This window comes from Notolepis coatsorum (genome assembly GCF_963971535.1).
Source record: "Notolepis coatsorum genome assembly, chromosome: 19".
Classification (NCBI taxonomy): Eukaryota; Metazoa; Chordata; class Actinopteri; order Aulopiformes; family Paralepididae; genus Notolepis; species Notolepis coatsorum.
This window is the reverse complement of record NC_140183.1, coordinates 30435434-30455648: the sequence shown is the minus strand read 5'-3', so window position 1 is coordinate 30455648 and position 20215 is coordinate 30435434. Positions and strand designations below refer to the sequence as shown.

At 42.5% G+C, this 20215-nt stretch overlaps 1 protein-coding gene across 4 annotated transcripts in view; it reads right to left on the bottom strand.

The window, feature by feature from the left end:
• Window positions 1-7194: 7194 nt before the first annotated feature.
• The window catches only part of ppox (protoporphyrinogen oxidase), a 39867-nt gene continuing 26846 nt past the window's right edge, over window positions 7195-20215 (bottom strand). For 3 of the 4 annotated variants that reach the window (XM_084336371.1, XM_084336372.1, XM_084336373.1), the window contains 6 exons: window positions 19689-19749; window positions 16710-16828; window positions 16342-16455; window positions 15001-15150; window positions 9089-9131; window positions 7195-8985 (listed from right to left, as the gene is read on the bottom strand). In XM_084336371.1, coding sequence (XP_084192497.1) covers window positions 8849-8985; window positions 9089-9131; window positions 15001-15150; window positions 16342-16455; window positions 16710-16828; window positions 19689-19749 — 624 coding nt within the window. In that variant the 3' untranslated portion in view covers window positions 7195-8848. Of the gene's footprint in view, window positions 8986-9088; window positions 9132-9882; window positions 9913-15000; window positions 15151-16341; window positions 16456-16709; window positions 16829-19688; window positions 19750-20215 lie in introns of all 4 variants that reach the window. The other variant, XR_014620792.1, reaches the window with a different exon arrangement.

The window sequence follows — 20215 nt, the reverse complement described above, 5'->3', positions numbered from 1 at the left end:
AAATACTCATAACTCGCTGAAATATTGACGGATTTACAAACGGTTTGGTTTATTACAAGCATTATTAACGTGGCTATGATTCAAGTGGTTTGAAAAAAAAAACATCTTTAATTTTTTTTATAAGTATGCAGTATCATAACTACATCTTTGATGTTTATAGCAAACCAACCCGTTTGTAAATCCGTCAATATTTCAGCGAGTTATGAGTATTTTTGTCTGTGCAGCTCACCTCACTCTCACTCAAGGCTGACCTGGGCAAGATGGCGGCGGTTCAGTGACGCTGGTGACTCCGCCTTAACTGCTATCTAGAACGCCAGGTACTGTAGTTTGCAGGCTGTTCGAGAAATGGGCAAAGACACAGCTCGTCACGCGCATAGATATATATATCTATGGTCACGCGATTGGGCAAACATGTCATTGGCCAATCAGAGAGCGTCAGTCAGTGGCCATTCAGAGGGGCGACACGTCATCCACACAGGATTTTGATCGCCACGCCTATTTTGTGGGTGGGGAAACAACTCGGGAACAAACAGGGATGAGATGAATGAATGAATGAATGAAAACTTTATTTAACAGATTGCAGAATGAGTAATACACACAATTGTTAAGGGGATGCAGACCAGAGAAAGACGTTTGTCTTGTTTACATCAGGGTCCCCCATTTTCAATTCATATCGACATTTATGACATACACAACATACATGACATTTATGGCATAGGGACATACAGGTATTTAGTACTGATACATTTGGGACATAAACGGTATTCAATGATGACGTGGCATAATTGCGAAACGTGTTTAGTCCCAAGATGTTTGTTGTTCATATGACAACTACAATTTTAGGACAAAACACACATAATTTCACTGTCACTATTCACAAGTGTGATATTGAAGTTCTGCTGTCAGTTTTTATACAGGCCAAATACAATAGACCTGAGGAGTGAGGCTTTGCTCAGACTAACAGACAAAGAAACAATGTAAACTTACACCATGATAAAATCCGCAAAAAAAAAAAAAGTCATCAATGACAAAACCGAGGAAAACAAAAACAAACCCTGTGAACTTTGGAAATTACTCAACAACCAACTAGGCTGCAGCAAAAAACTAAAAACCAGATTTACAAACATAAACATAAAGACAGAAAACACTCTCATCACAGACAAGCTGGATGTGCCCAAATACCTGAATGAATGAAAACTTTATTTAACAGATTGCAGAATGGGTACAATACAGTACGGCTCAATACACACAATTGTTAAGGGGATGCAGACCAGAGAAAGACGTTTGTCTTGTTTACATCAGGGTCCCCCATTTTCAATTCATCATAACATATGCCATACATAGGGCGGCTAGGTGGTGTAGTGGGCAAGGCGCTCTGCCACCAATGCAGGAGACGCTGGGTTCGAGCCCAGCTCTCCGCATTGCTATCAGCTTGGCTGGTCGTTCATACTAACACAATTGGCGGTGTTAGGGGTGGGAAAGCTGATGGGTGGGGATCGGACGTTGTGGACAGCGACTCCTACAGGTCGGTTGGTGCGCCTGCGCAGCAGAATCAGGAAGCGACGGGGGCGGCGTGTCCCTCCCGCGTGAATACCAAACCAAGCCGCATTTCTCGGAGACGCTCTCTGATTGGCCGACACCTGTTTCTACACTGCTTAGGCACTCTTCGAAGTTGGTTAAGGTTAGAGTTTGTCTTAGAGCGTGATGGCAAGTTCTTTCAACGGTTAAGCTTAGGCACTCTTTCGAAGTTGGTTAAGGTTAGAGTTTGTCTTAGAGCATGGCGATAGAACGCCAGGTAGTTTGCAGGCTGTTTGACGTGGAAATGGGCAAAGACACAGCTTGCCACGGATTGGGCAAACGCGTCAGTGGCCAATCAGAGAGTGTCAGTCAGTGCCAATCAGAGAGCGTCTCCGAGAAATGCGGCTTGGTTTGGTATGCACGCGTCCTTCCCACACAGACCCCCGCCGCTGAGAGATCGCGCTGTGCAGGTGAAAAGATGCAATGGCTGCTTCCTCGAGTACCGGAGGGGATACGTGATGCAAGGCTTCTATCCTCACTACAGCCGACCAGTGGGAGGCATAGTCTAGCAACGTTCAAGACAGGGGAGGGAAGAATTGGAAACACGAAATTGGGATGGGAGAAAAATAGAAAATGGGGAGAAAAGTGGATAAAAAAAATGTATTGCGAGTGACCCCCCTGCACAAAAAAGGCAGGAAATTAGAACCAGGCAACTACCGCCCTGTTTTTATTCTTACCTCCATCTCTAAAGTCATGAAATGTTTTTTCTACGAACAGGTCAAAAAGTACCTTGCGGAAAAAAAGCGAATCTACTAATTCCAATCTGGCTTCAGAACATCCCACTCCACTGACAAATGCCTTCTCTATTTGAACGACCACATCAAACAAGAGGTGGACGTGGGCAAAGGCATTTTGGACCTACAAAAGGCCTTCGACACTGTCAATCACTCCATTCTGATTGACAAGCTAAAAGCAATTGGTTTTGATAGTTTATCAGTGAGCTGGATGCAAATATGCCTGGAGGGGAGAGAACAGATGGTAGAGGTAAACGGTACTCTACCCCCCCCCCCCCCCTCCCAGTGAGCTGTGGTGTTCCACAAGGAAGCAGGACTGAAGCTCAAGCTCCTCTTTCAATCTTAACAAGCATTAAACAAAATGGCCCAGTCATCTATTCACTTTTGTTTAATACACAAGGCGTTGTCTCTAATGTTATCTAGCTACTGATAGCTCCCGATATCATCAGTTTGGTGCTGGCTGGTTAACGTGAGCTAATGTTAGCTGCTAGCCACAATGCTATACTGTTATACTGGCATATTCCATTCACGTTAGCATGTAGCTAACAATGTAGCTAACAACATCGCCGATCTTTTTTGAGACTAAACTATCCGCTCTTGGTGGTCACTTGTGTTGATGTTAGTTTTGTTTCATCAACAAATGAGAGGCAGAACACACAGTGAATGTATCCGTTTTGTTTATTGCACTTTTATTACACTTTGCTGAAAAATAAGTGCTGCATAGGCATTTAAAGATGGTGGCTTGTTGACATTTCTTTGCAGGAAGTGTATTGGCACATTCAAGTTCTGATTGGTTGAAAATTGCCTTCATGTTCGCCACCTACTGCCATCTACTGCTTTGGCATTGTACTACATCACTGTGCTCAGGAGGCAAAACGAAGGTGCTCAGATTGCAAAACGAATGTCTAACTCTGCTGCCACTACGTTGCCACCTGGAAAGCGAAACTCATCTGAAAAACGAAACGAAAACACCCTAGGTGTAACTCCAGCCTAATTTATGCAAATGACATGTCGTCAGCTTGTGACTGCAACTTGTTCCTGTTCGCGGACGACTCAGCCCTGCTGGTCTCTGACAAGAACAAGTTACAGGTTGAAAAAGCCCTCAGCTCTGAACTCGGCAGAATCTGCACCTGGATCGCTGATAACAAACTATCATTACACCTGCGTAAAACAGAGTCCATTCTCTTCGGATCAAATAACAAACTCAGCAAAACCAACGGCTTCTCTGTTACAGTGGGTGACAATATTGAAATTATGAAATTACATACCTGGGTTCCATCCTAGAGGCAAATCTTTCCTGTGACAAAATGGCATCCAATGTAATCAAAAAAGTCAACCAACGAACAAGATTCTTGTACCGGATCTCCTCTCTGGTAAACAAGAATACCCTGAAGACTCTAACAGGAGCACTCATTCAAGGGTACTGCGACTATGCTTGCACCTCATGGTACCGAAGCACCTCAAAGGCACTAAAAACAAGATTACAAACATCACAAAACAAACTGGTCAGACTACTGACCTTACTCCTAGAACCCACCTCACCCCTGCCCATTTTGACAACCTAGGATGGCTTAGAGTAGATGACAGAGTACAGCAACTTGCAATGGGCCTGGTCTACAAGATACACTACACTACTAAGGTACCCATGTACATGTCGAAATACTTCGCAAAGGTCAGTGAATACCACGACCACAACACCAGAGGGAGTTCCACTAATCATGTTCAACCCAGATTCGGCTCAAAGGGACTAAACACGTTTCGCAATTTCGCAACGTCCTACCCACAGCTGTAATTTTTTTTAATCCCACCCACCTTCAAAACCGCTCTCAAAGAGCACCTATACAGGAGGCTGCAATTCGAAACTGGCCCCCGTTAATGTCCAAACCCCCCCTCCTGTATATATTTTCTGTTAGGATCTCTGTTTAACAGTACTGTATATTTGCATATCGTTTATGTCACAAATGTAACAGTACTGTATATCTGTATGTCATAAATGTCATGATATATCTGTATATATGTATGTTGTGTATGTCATAAATGTCATTATGAACTGAAAATGGGGGACCCTGAAGTAAACAACACGAAAATCTTTCTCTGGTCTGCATCCCCTTAACAATTGTGTGTATTGAGCCGTACTGTATTGTACCCATTCTACAATCTGTTAATAAAGTTTTCAATCAATCAATCAGTCACTCTAATCTCCACACAGAAACAACAGTCACTCTCTCATCTCCACAGAAACAAGTCACTCTCTCATCTCCACACAGAAACAAGTCACTCTCTCATCCCCACACAGAAACAAGTCACTCTCTCATCTCCACAGAAACAACAGTCACTCTCATCACTACACAGAAACAAGTCACTCTCTCATCTCCACAGAAACAAGTCACTCTCTCATCTCCACACAGAAACAAGTCACTCTCTCATACCCACACAGAAACAAGTCACTCTCTCATCTCTACAGAAACAACAGTCACTCTCATCTAGGGCTGCAACGATTAGTCGACGACGTCGATAATAAAAAAATCGTTGACGAGAAATTATTGCGTCGATTAGTCATTAAAAAAAAATTATTTAATTTTTTTTTTGTGCACTACCTATCTTTGTGAGAGTGGCTTCTCAGGGTTCCAGACAACATCATAACATGATGATCCCATAGCAAATTTTGGACATTGAAAACATTGTTCCCCTGCAGGAGATGATGATCAGACTAGACACACAATACATTACACACGCACTCCTCTCACTCACACACAGCGATCAGAGTAAGACACACACATAGACACTCCTCTCACTCACACACAGCGATCAGAGTAAGACACACACACATACACACTCCTCTCACTCACACACAGCGATCAGAGTAAGACACACACACATTCACACTCCTCTCTCTCACACACAGCGATCAGAGTAAGACACACACACATTCACACTCCTCTCACTCACACACAGCGATCAGAGTAAGACACACACACATACACAAATTACACAGTACACACCTCTCACTCACACAGCGATCAGAGTAAGACACACACACAAATTACACAGTACACACACTCCTCTCACTCACACAGCGATCAGAGTAAGACACACACACATACACACACACACGGACTCCTCTCACACACAGCAAACAAAAGACCTAGAAGTCTGTCTGATCTGACTCATCCCCCTCTCCCCTTACAGCTGTTCCACGTCACCCTCCTGGTCCTGGACCAAGTTACAGCCCCATCAGCCGCGGTGCTGGGGGCAGATGCTGCTAGTTATTTCTTTTTTATTATTATTTTTTTAGTTATTTAAAGTACACTTCCACTTTAATTTGTATTATTTAATTTATTTATCTTATGAGTGATTGCTGTATTGTTCTTCAAATACATTTTCATTTAAAGTGGCTTAAAGATCCAAATTCAAATGTTTCATGAGTCATTATTTTAATTTGCTATGGGATCATCATGTTATGATGTTGTTGTTTGGTTCTGACAAGAGTCTCAAAGTCTGGGGTGATGGTAGACAAGCAACTCTGAGGTCATGCTCAATGTCCAATCTGCTCTGTCTTCAGCTGGACCAGAGCTGAGAAGCCACTTTCACAAAGATAGGTAGTTTAAAAAAAAATAAAAAAAATAATTGGTTTTCGATTAGTCGACTAATCGAAAAAATAATCGACAGATTAGTCGACTACCAAATTAGTCATTAGTTGCAGCCCTACGTCTCATCTCCACACAGAAACAACAGTCACTCATCTCCACACAGAAACAAGTCACTCTCTCATCCCCACAGAAACAAGTCACTCTCTCATCTCCACACAGAAACAAGTCACTCTCTCATCTCCACACAGAAACAAGTCACTCTCTCATCCCCACACAGAAACAAGTCACTCTCTCATCTCCACACAGAAACAAGTCACTCTCTCATCTCCACACAGAAACAAGTCACTCTCTCATCTCCACACAGAAACAAGTCACTCTCTCATCTCCACACAGAAACAAGTCACTCTCTCATCTCCACACAGAAACAAGTCACTCTCTCATCCCCACACAGAAACAAGTCACTCTCTCATCTCCACACAGAAACAAGTCACTCTCTCATCCCCACACAGAAACAAGTCACTCTCTCATCTCCACAGAAACAAGTCACTCTCATCTCCACACAGAAACAACAGTCACTCTCTCATCCCCACACAGAAACAAGTCACTCTCTCATCTGCACAGAAACAAGTCACTCTCATCTCCACACAGAAACAACAGTCACTCTCTCATCTCCACACAGGAGAAATGAAAGCACACAAACATACACCAAAATGATTTATTTTTATTTAATTTGAATTCATTATTATTATTATTACTCTCATAAGTGACATTTATTGCAAGCGTTAGTTGTCTGGTGCCGCCTAGTGGACACACCTTGGAATGTGCGTTGTGACGCTGGACGCGTGAATACTTTCGGCAGCCAACATGCCCTTCCGCGTTGCTCTGATTGGCCGAGCGAGCGCATGAGCCGCGACAAGCTCCTCAGCCGCTTAACGCAATTTATACAAATGGAAGTATTGATTACGCCGTAACGAATCATTAAAAAAATATACCATTAACTGGAATATGTTGTTTCTTTACACATATGTTGGATTATGTAATTGGTTAACCGGTGGCTACAACAACAGCCCCACCGTTCATTGTAAACAATGATGCATGTAGTTACTGTGTGTTGTTGTAGCCACCGGTTAATTCGCGATTTTTTATTGGTTTGTCATGACAAACCAATTACATAATCCAACATATGTGTAAAGAAACAACATATTCCAGTTAACGGTATATTTTTTTAATGATTTGTTACGGCATAATCAATACTTCCATTTGTATAAATTGCGTTACGCGGCTGAGGAGATTGTCGCGGCTCATGCGCATGCACGCGCTTGGCCAATCAGAGCAACGCGGAAGGGCATGTTGGCTGCCGAAAGTATTCATGCACTCTGCGTAGGTAAGCTGCCAATGCGCCGGCATGACTCGCTATTTAAATGACACTATTCTTGGCCATATGCCTGTAAGGTGAAAAGCCCTGTGGGCGAACTGACTGGCCAACGGTACGTTGCATTGTATGCGCCGTTTATATCCGCAATTATCTTTTACATGTATAACGAGTTGCTAATGTATGTATTATTTCCCTTTCTTTTGTATAGGTAAATAATCTTATAACGACTGACGAGCACTGACTTCTGAATGTATGCTGCTGACTATAAGCTGTATCGACAACTAATGACTAACTGAGTTAGCTACTAACTACTGACTGCTAGCTATCTGCTACCTGCTGGTTAATTGACCACCTGGTGTTAACGGCAATACAGTTGTCTAAAAGTACTGAATGTTTGGACATGGAGTCCGAATAAACACCATTGTTGCAAAGTCGGAATCGTTTCCTTTGGTTCCTATTCTCAGTCGTTCGCCTACACCCTTCCAATGGGGACATTTAGTTGACACATTGACAGTGACTGCTAGATAATTGGACAATATGTACATACGATTTAAATATTCCAAAGTTTGATCATGTTTAAAGAACATAAACAGTAGCATAACAGAGGCTGTGCTACAGTCATAGGCAGAGTTCTACATATCAACACACCAGGGCTAATAATCCACCATGTAGTAAGACCTCAGCTATGTTATTATTTTTACATAATTCTTTCAAATAAAGGTTAAAGTAACTTTGACCAACAACGAATACTTCCCTGCTAAGCAATGTAATGGGCAATACAGATGGTAAACGACATCGCAAGTGTGTCGTTCATTTTCAATGACAAGAGGACGACAAGCCAACGTTCCCGAGTTCTCTGCCTGGGAAGCTACAAGCGGCGCTCAATCTTGTGGACCTTGGTGCTGGAGCTCGTTTACATGTGACACAAGTAGAACATTATTTGGAGGAGTGATGGAGCTGTGACGCCTGTGGAATTGTTCTGTTAAAAACAATGTAAGGTACCAGTTCTGTTTTATAAACAATGTCGTTATGAGCACTAATGGAATGTCTCTTGTACAATCACAATGCGTTGGGAACTACTTCTATATGTTGTATAATTAGAGATGTAAAAGGTCAGGGGTCAACAACAGGCCACTCCCACACCTAAAGTCTTTAAACTGGGTGGCGTGACGTTCTGGCACCTGTTTGTTGATAATGATCCTGTCCTACTTTAGGAAGAGATGATGATAAACTAAAATCTATAAAAATACATCCATAAACTCTGTCTATGACGGCACTTTGTGTTTCACAGCCTCTAGACCCCCTGGACCCTATCTGTGCACCATACCTGCAACACACACACACACACCAGGAAGTGGCGTTTATTCTTAAACATAAAAAAAAATAAAAATCAGTGCCTTTAGCCCCTCCCACCTGGCTCCTCCTCTCTGACCCGGAAACTCAACCAACATGGACAGACAGTCCTGCTGCAGCACATGTATTGTTCCTCCCCGGAAGTGATTCTTCCTGCAAATCTCAGCACGCTCATTGGCCTAGACCTCGTCCAGTCAAAATCCCTGATTCCCGATTGGTCAGACTTCAGTTCCCAGCAGCCCCTCTGCTGCGGTGCGTCCACTGAAGATGACATCATTGACGGAGACGCCGTCAAAGGAGGAGCCAGTCAGCGTCAGGGGGAGGAGCTTATCTCTGATGAAGCAACGTATGGACTCTGAACACATACACACACAAAAAGCAACACCATTATGACACCATTAACACTTTTCTAGAAGCAGTTGCTAGTCTGGAAGAACAGGAAACTAAAAACAACTCACCTACTCTTCTCCAATGACCAAGATAATACTGAGGAATACAGTCCTGAGAAAAGAGGACAGGAGAAGAGGAGAGGAGAGAGTAGAAGGGAGGAGAGCAGAGAACCAAGGAGAGGAGAAAAGAGGAGAGAAGGGAGGAGAGGAGAAGCGAACATGAGAAGAGCAGATGAGAGGAGAGGAGGAGAGAAGAGAGAAGACAGGAGAAGAGAAGCAAGAAGAAGGAGAGAAGAGGAAAGGAGAAGAGAAAGAATATGAGAGATGAACCATGTTAATGAAGGTAGTCAGACTGACTGAACATGTTACTGAAGGTAGTTAGACTAACTTATATTGACTGAACATGTTACTGAACTGAAGGTATAGTCAGGGGTGCGTTGCTCATGGGACGGGGTTGCACGCTGTGCAACCGGCTCTGTGAGCAGAAGCACGCGCGTGCATACAGGAATGCGCTGCACTCGACTGATGCGCCAACTCGCTAAGTACCCACCTGGCTACTTTGCATAACAATAGCGCCGGTCGTCAGGTGTGTTCACATACGTTCTCAGATACATTCACACAAAACTTGTGAATGAAATGTGTTACATAGACGCAATTAGGCACCGTCTTTAGTCTGTGCTTATGCGAGGGAACATTTATGCGCATGCGCGGGAGCGCGCGTGCACGTGGCGTCATTAAAACACTGTGCAACCAGCTTTGAAATCAGCAACACAACACTGGGTATTAGACTAAACTACAGTACTTAGATTTCATTATCAGATTTAAAGAGGCTTTAAGGAATTTGCAAAGATTTAGAGACATACCGTTATGCTTGTGTCTCATCGATGATTCCTCTGTAAAACGTCACATGGTTTAGTATAAAATAACCCTGTCTGTCTATTTACAATTCACAATTCAGTCATTTAGCTGACACTTTTATCCAAAGCAACTTACAGATTGTGAACAGCATGTCACCACTCACCAGGAGGGGTACATCTCTGGCAGCTAAGGGTCAGTGGCATTGGGTCTCATTCCCGAACGAATTTACGACCAAAAATGTCCTCTTAGGCAGATTTCTGCCCATTTAAGACATATTAGGGCTGGTAGCGCGAGTCCCCACATTTTCCTGAGATCAGATTTGAGCGTGGCTGAGAGCAGATTTAAGAGTGCTGAGGAGCACTCTTATGATTATGATTGAACATTTTATTAACTTGACAGACTCTGTTCTCATAGTGATTCCTTCATGTTAACGCTACAGGCCTCCTTGGAATTAATTACTTAATCATAATTAAAATAAATATGACAATATTTGTACGATAAGAAATTACGCATTTGATGTCAGACAAATAAATAATATGGATTCATCTGATCACAGGGCAGCTGCTTAACCATATCTGAACCAGCTATTTTGGACAAATGTATAATTACTTTAATTACTCAGATATTCAAACACAATTATGCAATTATTGTGAAATGATTGAAAATAATTATTTAATGAAGGCGGCTAGGTGGTGTAGTGGTCTAAGGCACTCGCCACCAGTGTGGAGACGCTAGGATTCGCGTGTTCGAATCCAGCTCTCCACATTGTTTTTCAGTTTGGCTGGTCGTCCGCAGTAATACACATTGGCCGTATTACGGGGAGGGAAAACTGAAGGGTGGGGATCGAACGTTGTGAACAAGCGACTCCTACAAGTCGGTTGGTGCGCCTGCGCAGTAGAATCAGGAAGTGTCGGGGGCAGCGTGAGCCTCCCACGCGTTACTCCTCGACACTGAGAGGTCGAGCTGCGCAGGTGAAAAGATGCGACTGCTGTTACCTCAAGTACCGGAGGGGACTTGTGCTATGTATGACTTAGTCCACATTGCAGCCGGCTTGTGGGAGGCAAGAAACAGCGTTCGTGACAGGGGAGGGTTGAATTGGATGATACGAAATTGGGATGGGAGAAAATATAGAAAAATGGGAGAAAAAGTGGATCAAAACAAAAAAAAGAAAATAATTATTTAATGCCTTCTGTGGAATTTGTATTTCTTACACATCTGTTTTAATGATTAATTATATACATTTGAACGAATGCAGGTCAACATGCAATGTATCCCATTGATTTGACCTTTGTTTGATTGAAAACTTTATTAACAGATTGCAGAATGGGTACAATACAGTACAGCTCAATTACATACAATTGTTAAGGGGATGCAGACCAGAGAAAGACTTTCATCTTGTTTACATCAGGGTCCCCCATTTTCAATTCATCATAACATATATGACACACACGACATACAGAGACAGTACTGCTACATCTATACATTTATGACATACCAGATTTGCAAATACAGTACTGTTTGTGATACAAAAAGAGTCCAGAAAAGAGAGTACATTTGACGTAGAAACTGTTGGAGGAGGTTGGGTAGGAGGGGTGGGTGGGGGACACTGTACAAGCAAAACTGTACATTGGAATATTGACAACCATACTTGGTCATTTACTGTACATTGGAGAGAGTTGATATAGCTATAAACCTGCATTCCTTTGAATATATCATTAATCAATTAAACTTATATTGAAATACACCATATAGCCTATACACCAACACTGAAATGACAGTGGATAAATAAATAAATAAGAACTAAAGCTAATCAGTTGAAATAGATCCAGCACTATACACATGCTCTGCCCCACGCACAGTACAAGCACAGTCCGCATGTATACAGACTGTACCTATACTGTACGTAGGGCAGAGCACACATACAGCATCTACCAAATCCTAATGAAACAAGTCATTAATGGAATAACAAGCCATACTGCGTTCATTCATTATGCCGTAGGCTATATATATATTATATTTCATTAATTCATTCATATACAGTACTGCGCGTGTGTGTGTGTGTGTGTGCGCGCGCTGCGGCAGGTGTACCACGAGCTTATATGATGCCAATACATTAATCTAATCTAGTTTTGATGGGTCGCTAGACTCGCAAAGCACTTCCGCCATTCCATTTTCACACAGCTGCGTCACTAGTTGCCTTATAAGGAGCTCTGGAGGCGTTGTTTTGTATGCAAATGACCTGAACGGGAACGCGCTTTTGAGTTTTAAGACAGAATCACATTCGCCAAGCAGGTACCAGATCTTGTCACAGGTGCGACCGTTTCAGCCACTTAAGACATATTACCAGCACGTTCGAGACTCAGAGTGAACTTGTCATTGATTCTGTCTCAGTGGTTCCAAGATAAGTCTTCCAAAAGAACTTGTTGAACATTTTTGGAGAATGAGACCCATTGTTCGTCAAATAATATTGAGCTTGAGTGTTACACTCCGAGTGCATAGTAGTATAGACATATTAACAAGATAGGTAGTAGTATAAGAATAGTAGCATAGTATTAGGGTACATAATAGTAAGGGTTAGTTAAAATGTTTTTTTTCTTATTATTATATTATTTCAGATATAGGTTGAAGAGGTGTGTAAATTAAAAAATAATATACGGTTTAGATTAGATTTATTGCTAGGTTACCAGTTGTTGTTAGGAGATTTTAGCACTGGTTGGAAGAGATCTGAACTAACTGTGGTATAATAACGAACATGAACTAAAAGCAGAAAGAGACTTCCTGTTGCGTCTGCATAGATCAGGGGTTCTCCCAGCTAGTGGGGTCGTGGGTAGGTGGCACATTAACCCCCCCCCCCCCCCCCCAAAGATTTTTTTATTTAAATTTTTTATTCTGGCAACATATTTTGGTTAAATATGCCTCGTTTTATAAATGTGTATTGATAACATAGTGCTGTAATTACATTTTCTAATAAATATGCTGTTACGGTGTTGGGGGGGGGGGGGTGTTGGCTTTACTTGAATACGTAACAACAAACTGAGAAACACTAGAGACTAGGGGTGTAAAGGTACACGTATCCGTACCGAACAAGTTTCAGTGTGTACTGTACCGTACCGAACGGCTGTGTAGTGTACGAATACAACGGTATGTTAACCACTAACGACCGTCCACCGGGGGCTGTTTTCTTCACAATCTAATATAATTATAATTATTTTTTTTACAAGTCGATTATTAATTTAAATATAGAATATTCGTTGACAGCCCTACAAGTACAATTCGTTACTGCACACTACATCACCCCTGAGTGGAACATGAAAAGCCAAACTTTCCCCCACTGTACCGAAAACCGTACCGAACCTTGACTTCAAAACCGAGGTACATACCGTACCGTGGTTTTTGTGTACCGTTACACCCCTACTAGAGATGGAAAACACTATAAACTCAGCTGGGCTGGAAAAGGCGCACGGTGCAAAAGCTACACGACAGGATACACAGAACACGGGGAGCTTCACGAAATGCACGGAATACACGAATCCGCCGACCAATGTGTGTGTAGCGACGCCCCCACTACTGCGGTTGCTTTGCGGTGTCTGCTGCTGCCTGATAAGCCGTGATAGCATTGACCACAGCATGGGTATTTGGATTGACGTGGCCCTGTTACTGATGAAGGTACCGCGTGGATCGCGATCTTAACGTTATCCAAATTGTACATATCAATTGGACATCGGTTGTCAATAGCCAGAAAGAGAAAGAATAATTACCACTTAATCAGCTGCATTTCACGTGATGAAGTAACGTTTGTGCAGCTAGCTAATATGCTAATGTGACTAGCTAGCTAGTAAACAAAGGGTTGCATGTAAATCACAGACCAGTTACTGATGAAGGTACTGTATGGATCGCGATCTTAACGTTATTCAAATTGTCGATTTTCTAAATCAATCTAACTTTAACTGATCAGGTAATTTATTAGTTAGCTTAAAGTCGTGTTTCACCATGTTAAGAGGCTAGGCAGCTGGCTAGGCAGCTGGCTAGGCAGCTGTATGCTAACGTAACGTTAGTCATTGTGAGATTGTCGACTGACAAAACCTACCGTGCTGTTTTTAGTGGGAACAAAGTCCTTTCTGTTCGTATTCTTAATCCACTTCTGGCGAATATCTTGGTCCTCTGCATGGCCAGGGAATCTATGTAAACTGTATGGTCTCAGACAGGGGCAGTCTTCATGCAGTAAAGACTTGTGAATTTCGCATTCAGTCTTTTTCAAAACTTTGTTTTGCCAGTACTGTTTGAGCAGCCGAGGACTACACAGCTTCTTCCCGACTTCCTAGACATCATTGCTTGTCAACAGTAACGTTGAATATTATTAAAATGATCAAATACGCACCGCGTATTTTAGTAGGTACTACTGCTGGCTAGTAGATACGGCATACTGGGCAACCACTATAATGGCGACTTGTTTACTTCCGGTACTTCGTCGGATTCGTGTATAGGAATACAGCCATGTGATCGTTACAAAAAGCACAGTTTAGGTCCGGTAAAATACGACACTGATCGGTACAGAAACATGTACCTTACCTTAGCCAGAAGGTACTCCAAAAAGAATAATCCCAGTGATCCCATCAGCGATCGCGATTACTCGTTTATATGTATATACGGGAAACTATAGGTTGAGGTGAGAAAATCTCAGAGCGATTGCTCTGCAAGAACTCCTCCCCCTCAGAGCGAGTCAGGACAGAGAGGGATCAGGACAGACACGGTCTGAAATAGACTATCAGAGTTCAAAAGGTAGGCGATACTACCACCTGGTGAGATTCGATCGTCATTGCAATTCCAACGTAGGCAGATGAGCCAGGGAGACCTAGGGAGCTCCGGCTGAGTGTATAGAATGGGGATCAAAGGAAAAAGATCAAAGGATCAAAACCCGAGAATTCTTGGGTATGGCGCTCAACGCATGTCGGCGAAACCCGACTTTTCTCGGGTTTGGCGCAGAAAGTGTTAAGTGTGGGGTCGCCAAAAGAATTCCTAAATAAAATGGGGTTATGGTATAAACAAGTTTGAGAACCCCTGGCATAGATCACTCAGGCCCTCTAGTGGCAGCATGTACTGTATAACTAAAACGACCATCCTACCCTGTGTATAGCCACCGCACTCCAGCTGGCTGCTATGGTAAGGCCCAGGTGACGTTGAACTGCCTCAGTGGCTGTTGCTAGGAGACGCTCCTCTGTCACTTCTTCTGGATGACCAAACACTTCCTGGAACCAGGCCCCGCCCATCATCACCTAGGAGACGGTGACAACAGGATGTTAGAAGTATAGCCATCCATTGAAGCCATGGAGGTATAATTAATAACTGGAGGAAGAATGGCAAGATGTCCGCCCATTCATTTCAACATAAGTTGCTCACCCAGCGCATACGCTGATATACGGAAGCCCTGAGAGGTCAGTTCAGTAAACACTGTGGTCCTCTGGACACAGAACATGCACAGTACGAGTCTCTCAGCTGATAGATGCTCTACTAGTCACCTTCACCAGCTGATAAGATAGATGCTGTCTGCTCTCTACAGTAAGAATAAGACTATATGAGGCTGTATGTTATTCTACAGTCAGAATAAGACTACCGGTATATGAGGCTGAATGTAATTCTACAGTAAGAATACTACAATATGAGGATGTGTGTTATTCTATAGTCAGAATAAGACTATATGAGGCTGTGTGTTATTCTACAGTCAGGATAAGACTATACATTATTCTACAATCAGAATAATACCATAAAGGGCTGTATGTTATTCTACAGTCAGAATAAAACGATATGAGGCTATATGTTATTCTACAATCATAAGACTATATGAGGCTGTATATTACTCTACAATCATAATATTATTATGATGGTGTTATTCTACAGTCAGAATATGACTATATGAGGCTGTGTGTTATTCTACACTCAGAATAAGACTATATGTGAGGCTGTGTGTTATTCTACACTGTCTGCTCTACTAGTCACCTTCACCAGCTGATAGATAGATGCTGTCTGCTCTCCACAGTAAGAATAAGACTATGAGGCTGAATGTAATTCTACAGTCAGAATAAGACTATATGAGGCTGTGTGTTATTCTACACTCAGAATAAGACTATGAGAGTGTTATTCAACACTCAGAATAAGACTATGGAAGTGTTATTCTACACTCAGAATAAGACTATGGAAGTGTTATTCTACACTCAGAATATGAATACATGAGGCTGTGTGTTATTCTACACTCATAATATGACTATATGAGGCTGTGTGTTATTCTACACTCAGAATAAGACTATGGAAGTGTTATTCTACACTCAGAATATGAATATATGAGGCTGTGTGTTATTCTACACTCAGAATAAGCCTATGAGAGTGCTATTCTATACTCACAATATGACTATATGAGGCTGTGTGTTATTCTACACTCAGAATATGACTATATGAGGCTGTATATGTACCGTCAGTCTGGTAGTCTGTCCGGACGGCCGGTCATGCTGAGGGAACGGGACGGAGTCATACACCACGCCCAGCACACCAGACTCCTCTTCTGAAGGTACCAGGTGACCAAAACCCTACACACACACACACACACACACACACAATTACATATACAGAAGACTATACTACTATTCATTGTACACTAGGGGTGTAACATGTGCCGTTAGGCCTATCATACAGCAGGGTCAGTGTCTTGTGTAAATGTGCCATGTGCTTGTTTTGTTTAACCATGGACTACTAACGTTAGCTAGATCAGTCCTTCAGTAGCTACAGTAGGTGATACTAACATGAGCTAGATCAGTGTGTGTGTGTGTGTGTGCATTCTCACTGTGACTGGCAATATGGAACCTTCGTACTCCAGGTTGACCACGGCAACTGTTACTGTGGCAATCTGCTGCAGCTGTAGAGAGAGAGGAAGGAGAGAGGAGGGGAGGGCTGAGGCTAGAGCTAGAGAGACAGATATAGATACAGAGAGAGATAAAGAGAGATATACAGAGAGAAAGAGAGGTTAGATTTCTCCTGTACACCAGTGACATGGTAATTGGTTAGTGTCTCTCTCAGAGCCAGTCTGTCTGATCAGGTCTGATCCTGATCAAAGCCTTAAGAAACTAACATAATAATGAGAGGCAGGACATCAGGTAAAACAATCGTAAATCACTGTCAGTGGGACAGTTACCTGGGGTTAAAAACTAGTGTCTCTACTGGTGCAATGTTCTCTACCCCAATAGAACACACTACACCTCTACTGGTGCAATGTTCTCTACCTCAATATAACACACTACACCTCTACTGGTGCAATGTTCTCTACCTCAATATAACACACTACACCTCTACAATGTTCTCTACCTCAATATAACACACTACATCTCTACCATGTTCTCTGCCTCAATATAACACACTACACCTCTACAATGTTCTCTACCTCAATAGAACACACTACATCTCTGCTCGTGCAATGTTCTCTACGCCTCTACTGGTACAATATAGGCAAGGTAGATTTCTTAGTAGCAGAGGGCATAATAGTGAAAGACAGTACAAAGGTATTTTTTCAGATATTGATTGAAGAAGTGTGTTTTTAGTCAACGACAGATAGATAGGAGTGGGTCTGAGATGTATAGTGGAGGGGTCTTGAGGGTGTGTAGTTAGAGACCATTGACCGGAGGTAGGCGGGAGCCATTCTAACACTGAAGCGGATTTGTGTGCCAATGAGAAGCCAGGGCAGCTCTCTGAGAAGTGGGGTGACTTTGGTAGGCTGGAGATCAGGCAGGCCGCTGCGTGCGTTCTGTATGACTTGGTGGCAGTAGTCGGTAGACCTGTGGGGTTTTGGTGTGGTGACGCAATAGGACCCAGGAGCAGGCTAGACCAGGCGGGCAGCGAGTTAATGGATCTTTATTTATAATTAGCTCAAACACAAAAACAAGAGTATAGGAAAAAACACAAAAACCAAAACCTCTCAGCGAATGCTGTAAGAGGGGAAAAACTACACTACAAGTTAAACACGAAAAACACTAAACAAGGAAACACTTACTTTACGAGAACATGGAACACAGACAGGGTAACAACGATAATGGACCCACACAGAGACTGGGAAACAAGGAACTCAAATACAGAAACAAATGACAAACGAGAAACACCTGGGATGATTACAACTGGAGACACCTGGGAGGGGAGACAGACTGACAAAGAACTACAGGAAACAACAAAGAACTACAACTACGGCAAGACAAACACCAGCACTGGGACAAAACAAGCAGACTACAGACAAGCTAATAACAGACAGTAACTACACAGACTAAGACTAGACAGTAACTCTAATACAAGAAAAACACTAGACTAACAGGGGAACATTAAGAAGGGCAAGAGAGAGAGAGAGAGAGAGAGAGAGAGAGAATGGGGAGAACACTAAGGCCATGGTTAGACTAGTGTTTTTGTGGCTCGTTTTTATACGTTTTTGAATACGTTTGATGTCCCTATTACACAGAAATGCGTTTTTTGGCGGATATGGCTGAAACGCTAAATTGTGTTTGCGTTTTGGAGAACCCCTAAAAAACGCGCCGACAACAGCCGTGTAGTCAGCACGGAGCCGTTGTTGCGAAAACGCCCATGCGCAGTAGATACCATCTGCGTGCCCTTCCGGTGACAGCAGAGCTGTCCCAAAACAAATAGCTGCAGCTACTATGTGTTGTCAAGTTATTGTTATAAGGACCCCAGTCCAAGCTACAACAGTCTGCATTCCCTTAACAATTGTTTGTATTGAGCCGTATTGTATTGTACCCATATGCAATATGTTAAATAAAGTTTACATCCATTCATTCTGCTAGCATTACCGATTGGGACTGCCACTGGATAACCTGAGCTAGTGTTAGCTATCAAACCCTGTTAGCTCAAAGCTCCTCTTTCAACTTAACAAGCATTAAACAAAATTGCCCAGTCATCTATTCACCTTTGTTTAATACACACAGCGTTGTCTCTAATGTTATCTAACTACTGATAGCTCCCGATATCATCAGTTTGGTGCTGGCTAAGTAGCGTGAGCTAACGTTAGCTTCTAGCCACAATGCTATACTGTTATAATGGCAAATTACATTGACGTTAGCATGCAGCTAACAATGCTACCGATCTTTTTTTAGACTAAACTATCCGCTCTTGGTGGTCACTTGTGTTGATGTTAGTTTTGTTTCATCAACAAATGACAGGCAGAACACACAGTGAATGTATCCGTTTTGTTTATTGCACTTTTATTAGGCTTTGCTGAAAAAGAATTGCTGCATTGAGTAAATAGGCAAGATGGTGGCGCGGCATAGGCGCCTGCCTTGTTGACATTTTCTTTGCTGGAGCTTCCAGGAAGTGTATTGGCACATTCAAGTTATGATTGGTTGAAATTGCCTTCATGTTCGCCACCTACTGCTTTGGCAGTGTACTACATCACTGTGCTCAGGTGACAAAAACGAAAGTGTGACTCGAGGCTGCCGCGTTGCGGCGAAACTCGTATGACAATGAAACGAAAATGAAACGAAAGGTGTAACCGCCGCCTAAGGGACAGGGAGATGAGAAACACGCATACAGGGGCAGGGAGAGGTAGAGCAGGGGAGAATAGTCCATGAACTGGTGGGACATAACAAGACCAGCTAGCAGTGCATGTTAAAATGTGGTACTAGTTCTCTATTCTTAGTGTTCTCTGGTGTTGGATGGTACTTGATACATGAAACTAGTTTAAAAGAACGTTAGAAAAGACAGAAGACAGTGAGAAACACTCAGGAACGGGAGGAAGCTGAGAGTGGTCCAGCCATTCCGCTCCAGGATTTACCTTTTGCTGGTAGCGCAGAGATGATGTGGTCAGCTGAGATTGTTCCATCTTCCAACTGGATCTACACACACAGCACACAGTTTGCCGTTATCCTCAACATACTCACTACCGTTAACTTAATAACCATTTATTATCACTACAGTTGACTTAATAACCAGATCTCATCGCTACAGTTGACTTAATAACCAGATCTCACCGCTACAGTTGACTTTATAACCAGATATCATCACTACAGTTGACTTAATAACCAGATCTCATCACTACAGTTGACTTATTAACCAGATCTCATCACTACGGTTAATAACCAGATATCATCACTACAGTTAATAACCAGATCTCATCACTACAGTTAATAACCAGATATCATCACTACAGTTGACTTAATAACCAGATCTCATCACTACAGTTAATAACCAGATCTCATCACTACGGTTAATAACCAGATATCATCACTACAGTTAATAACCAGATCTCATCACTACAGTTAATAACCAGATATCATCACTACAGTTAATAACCAGATATAA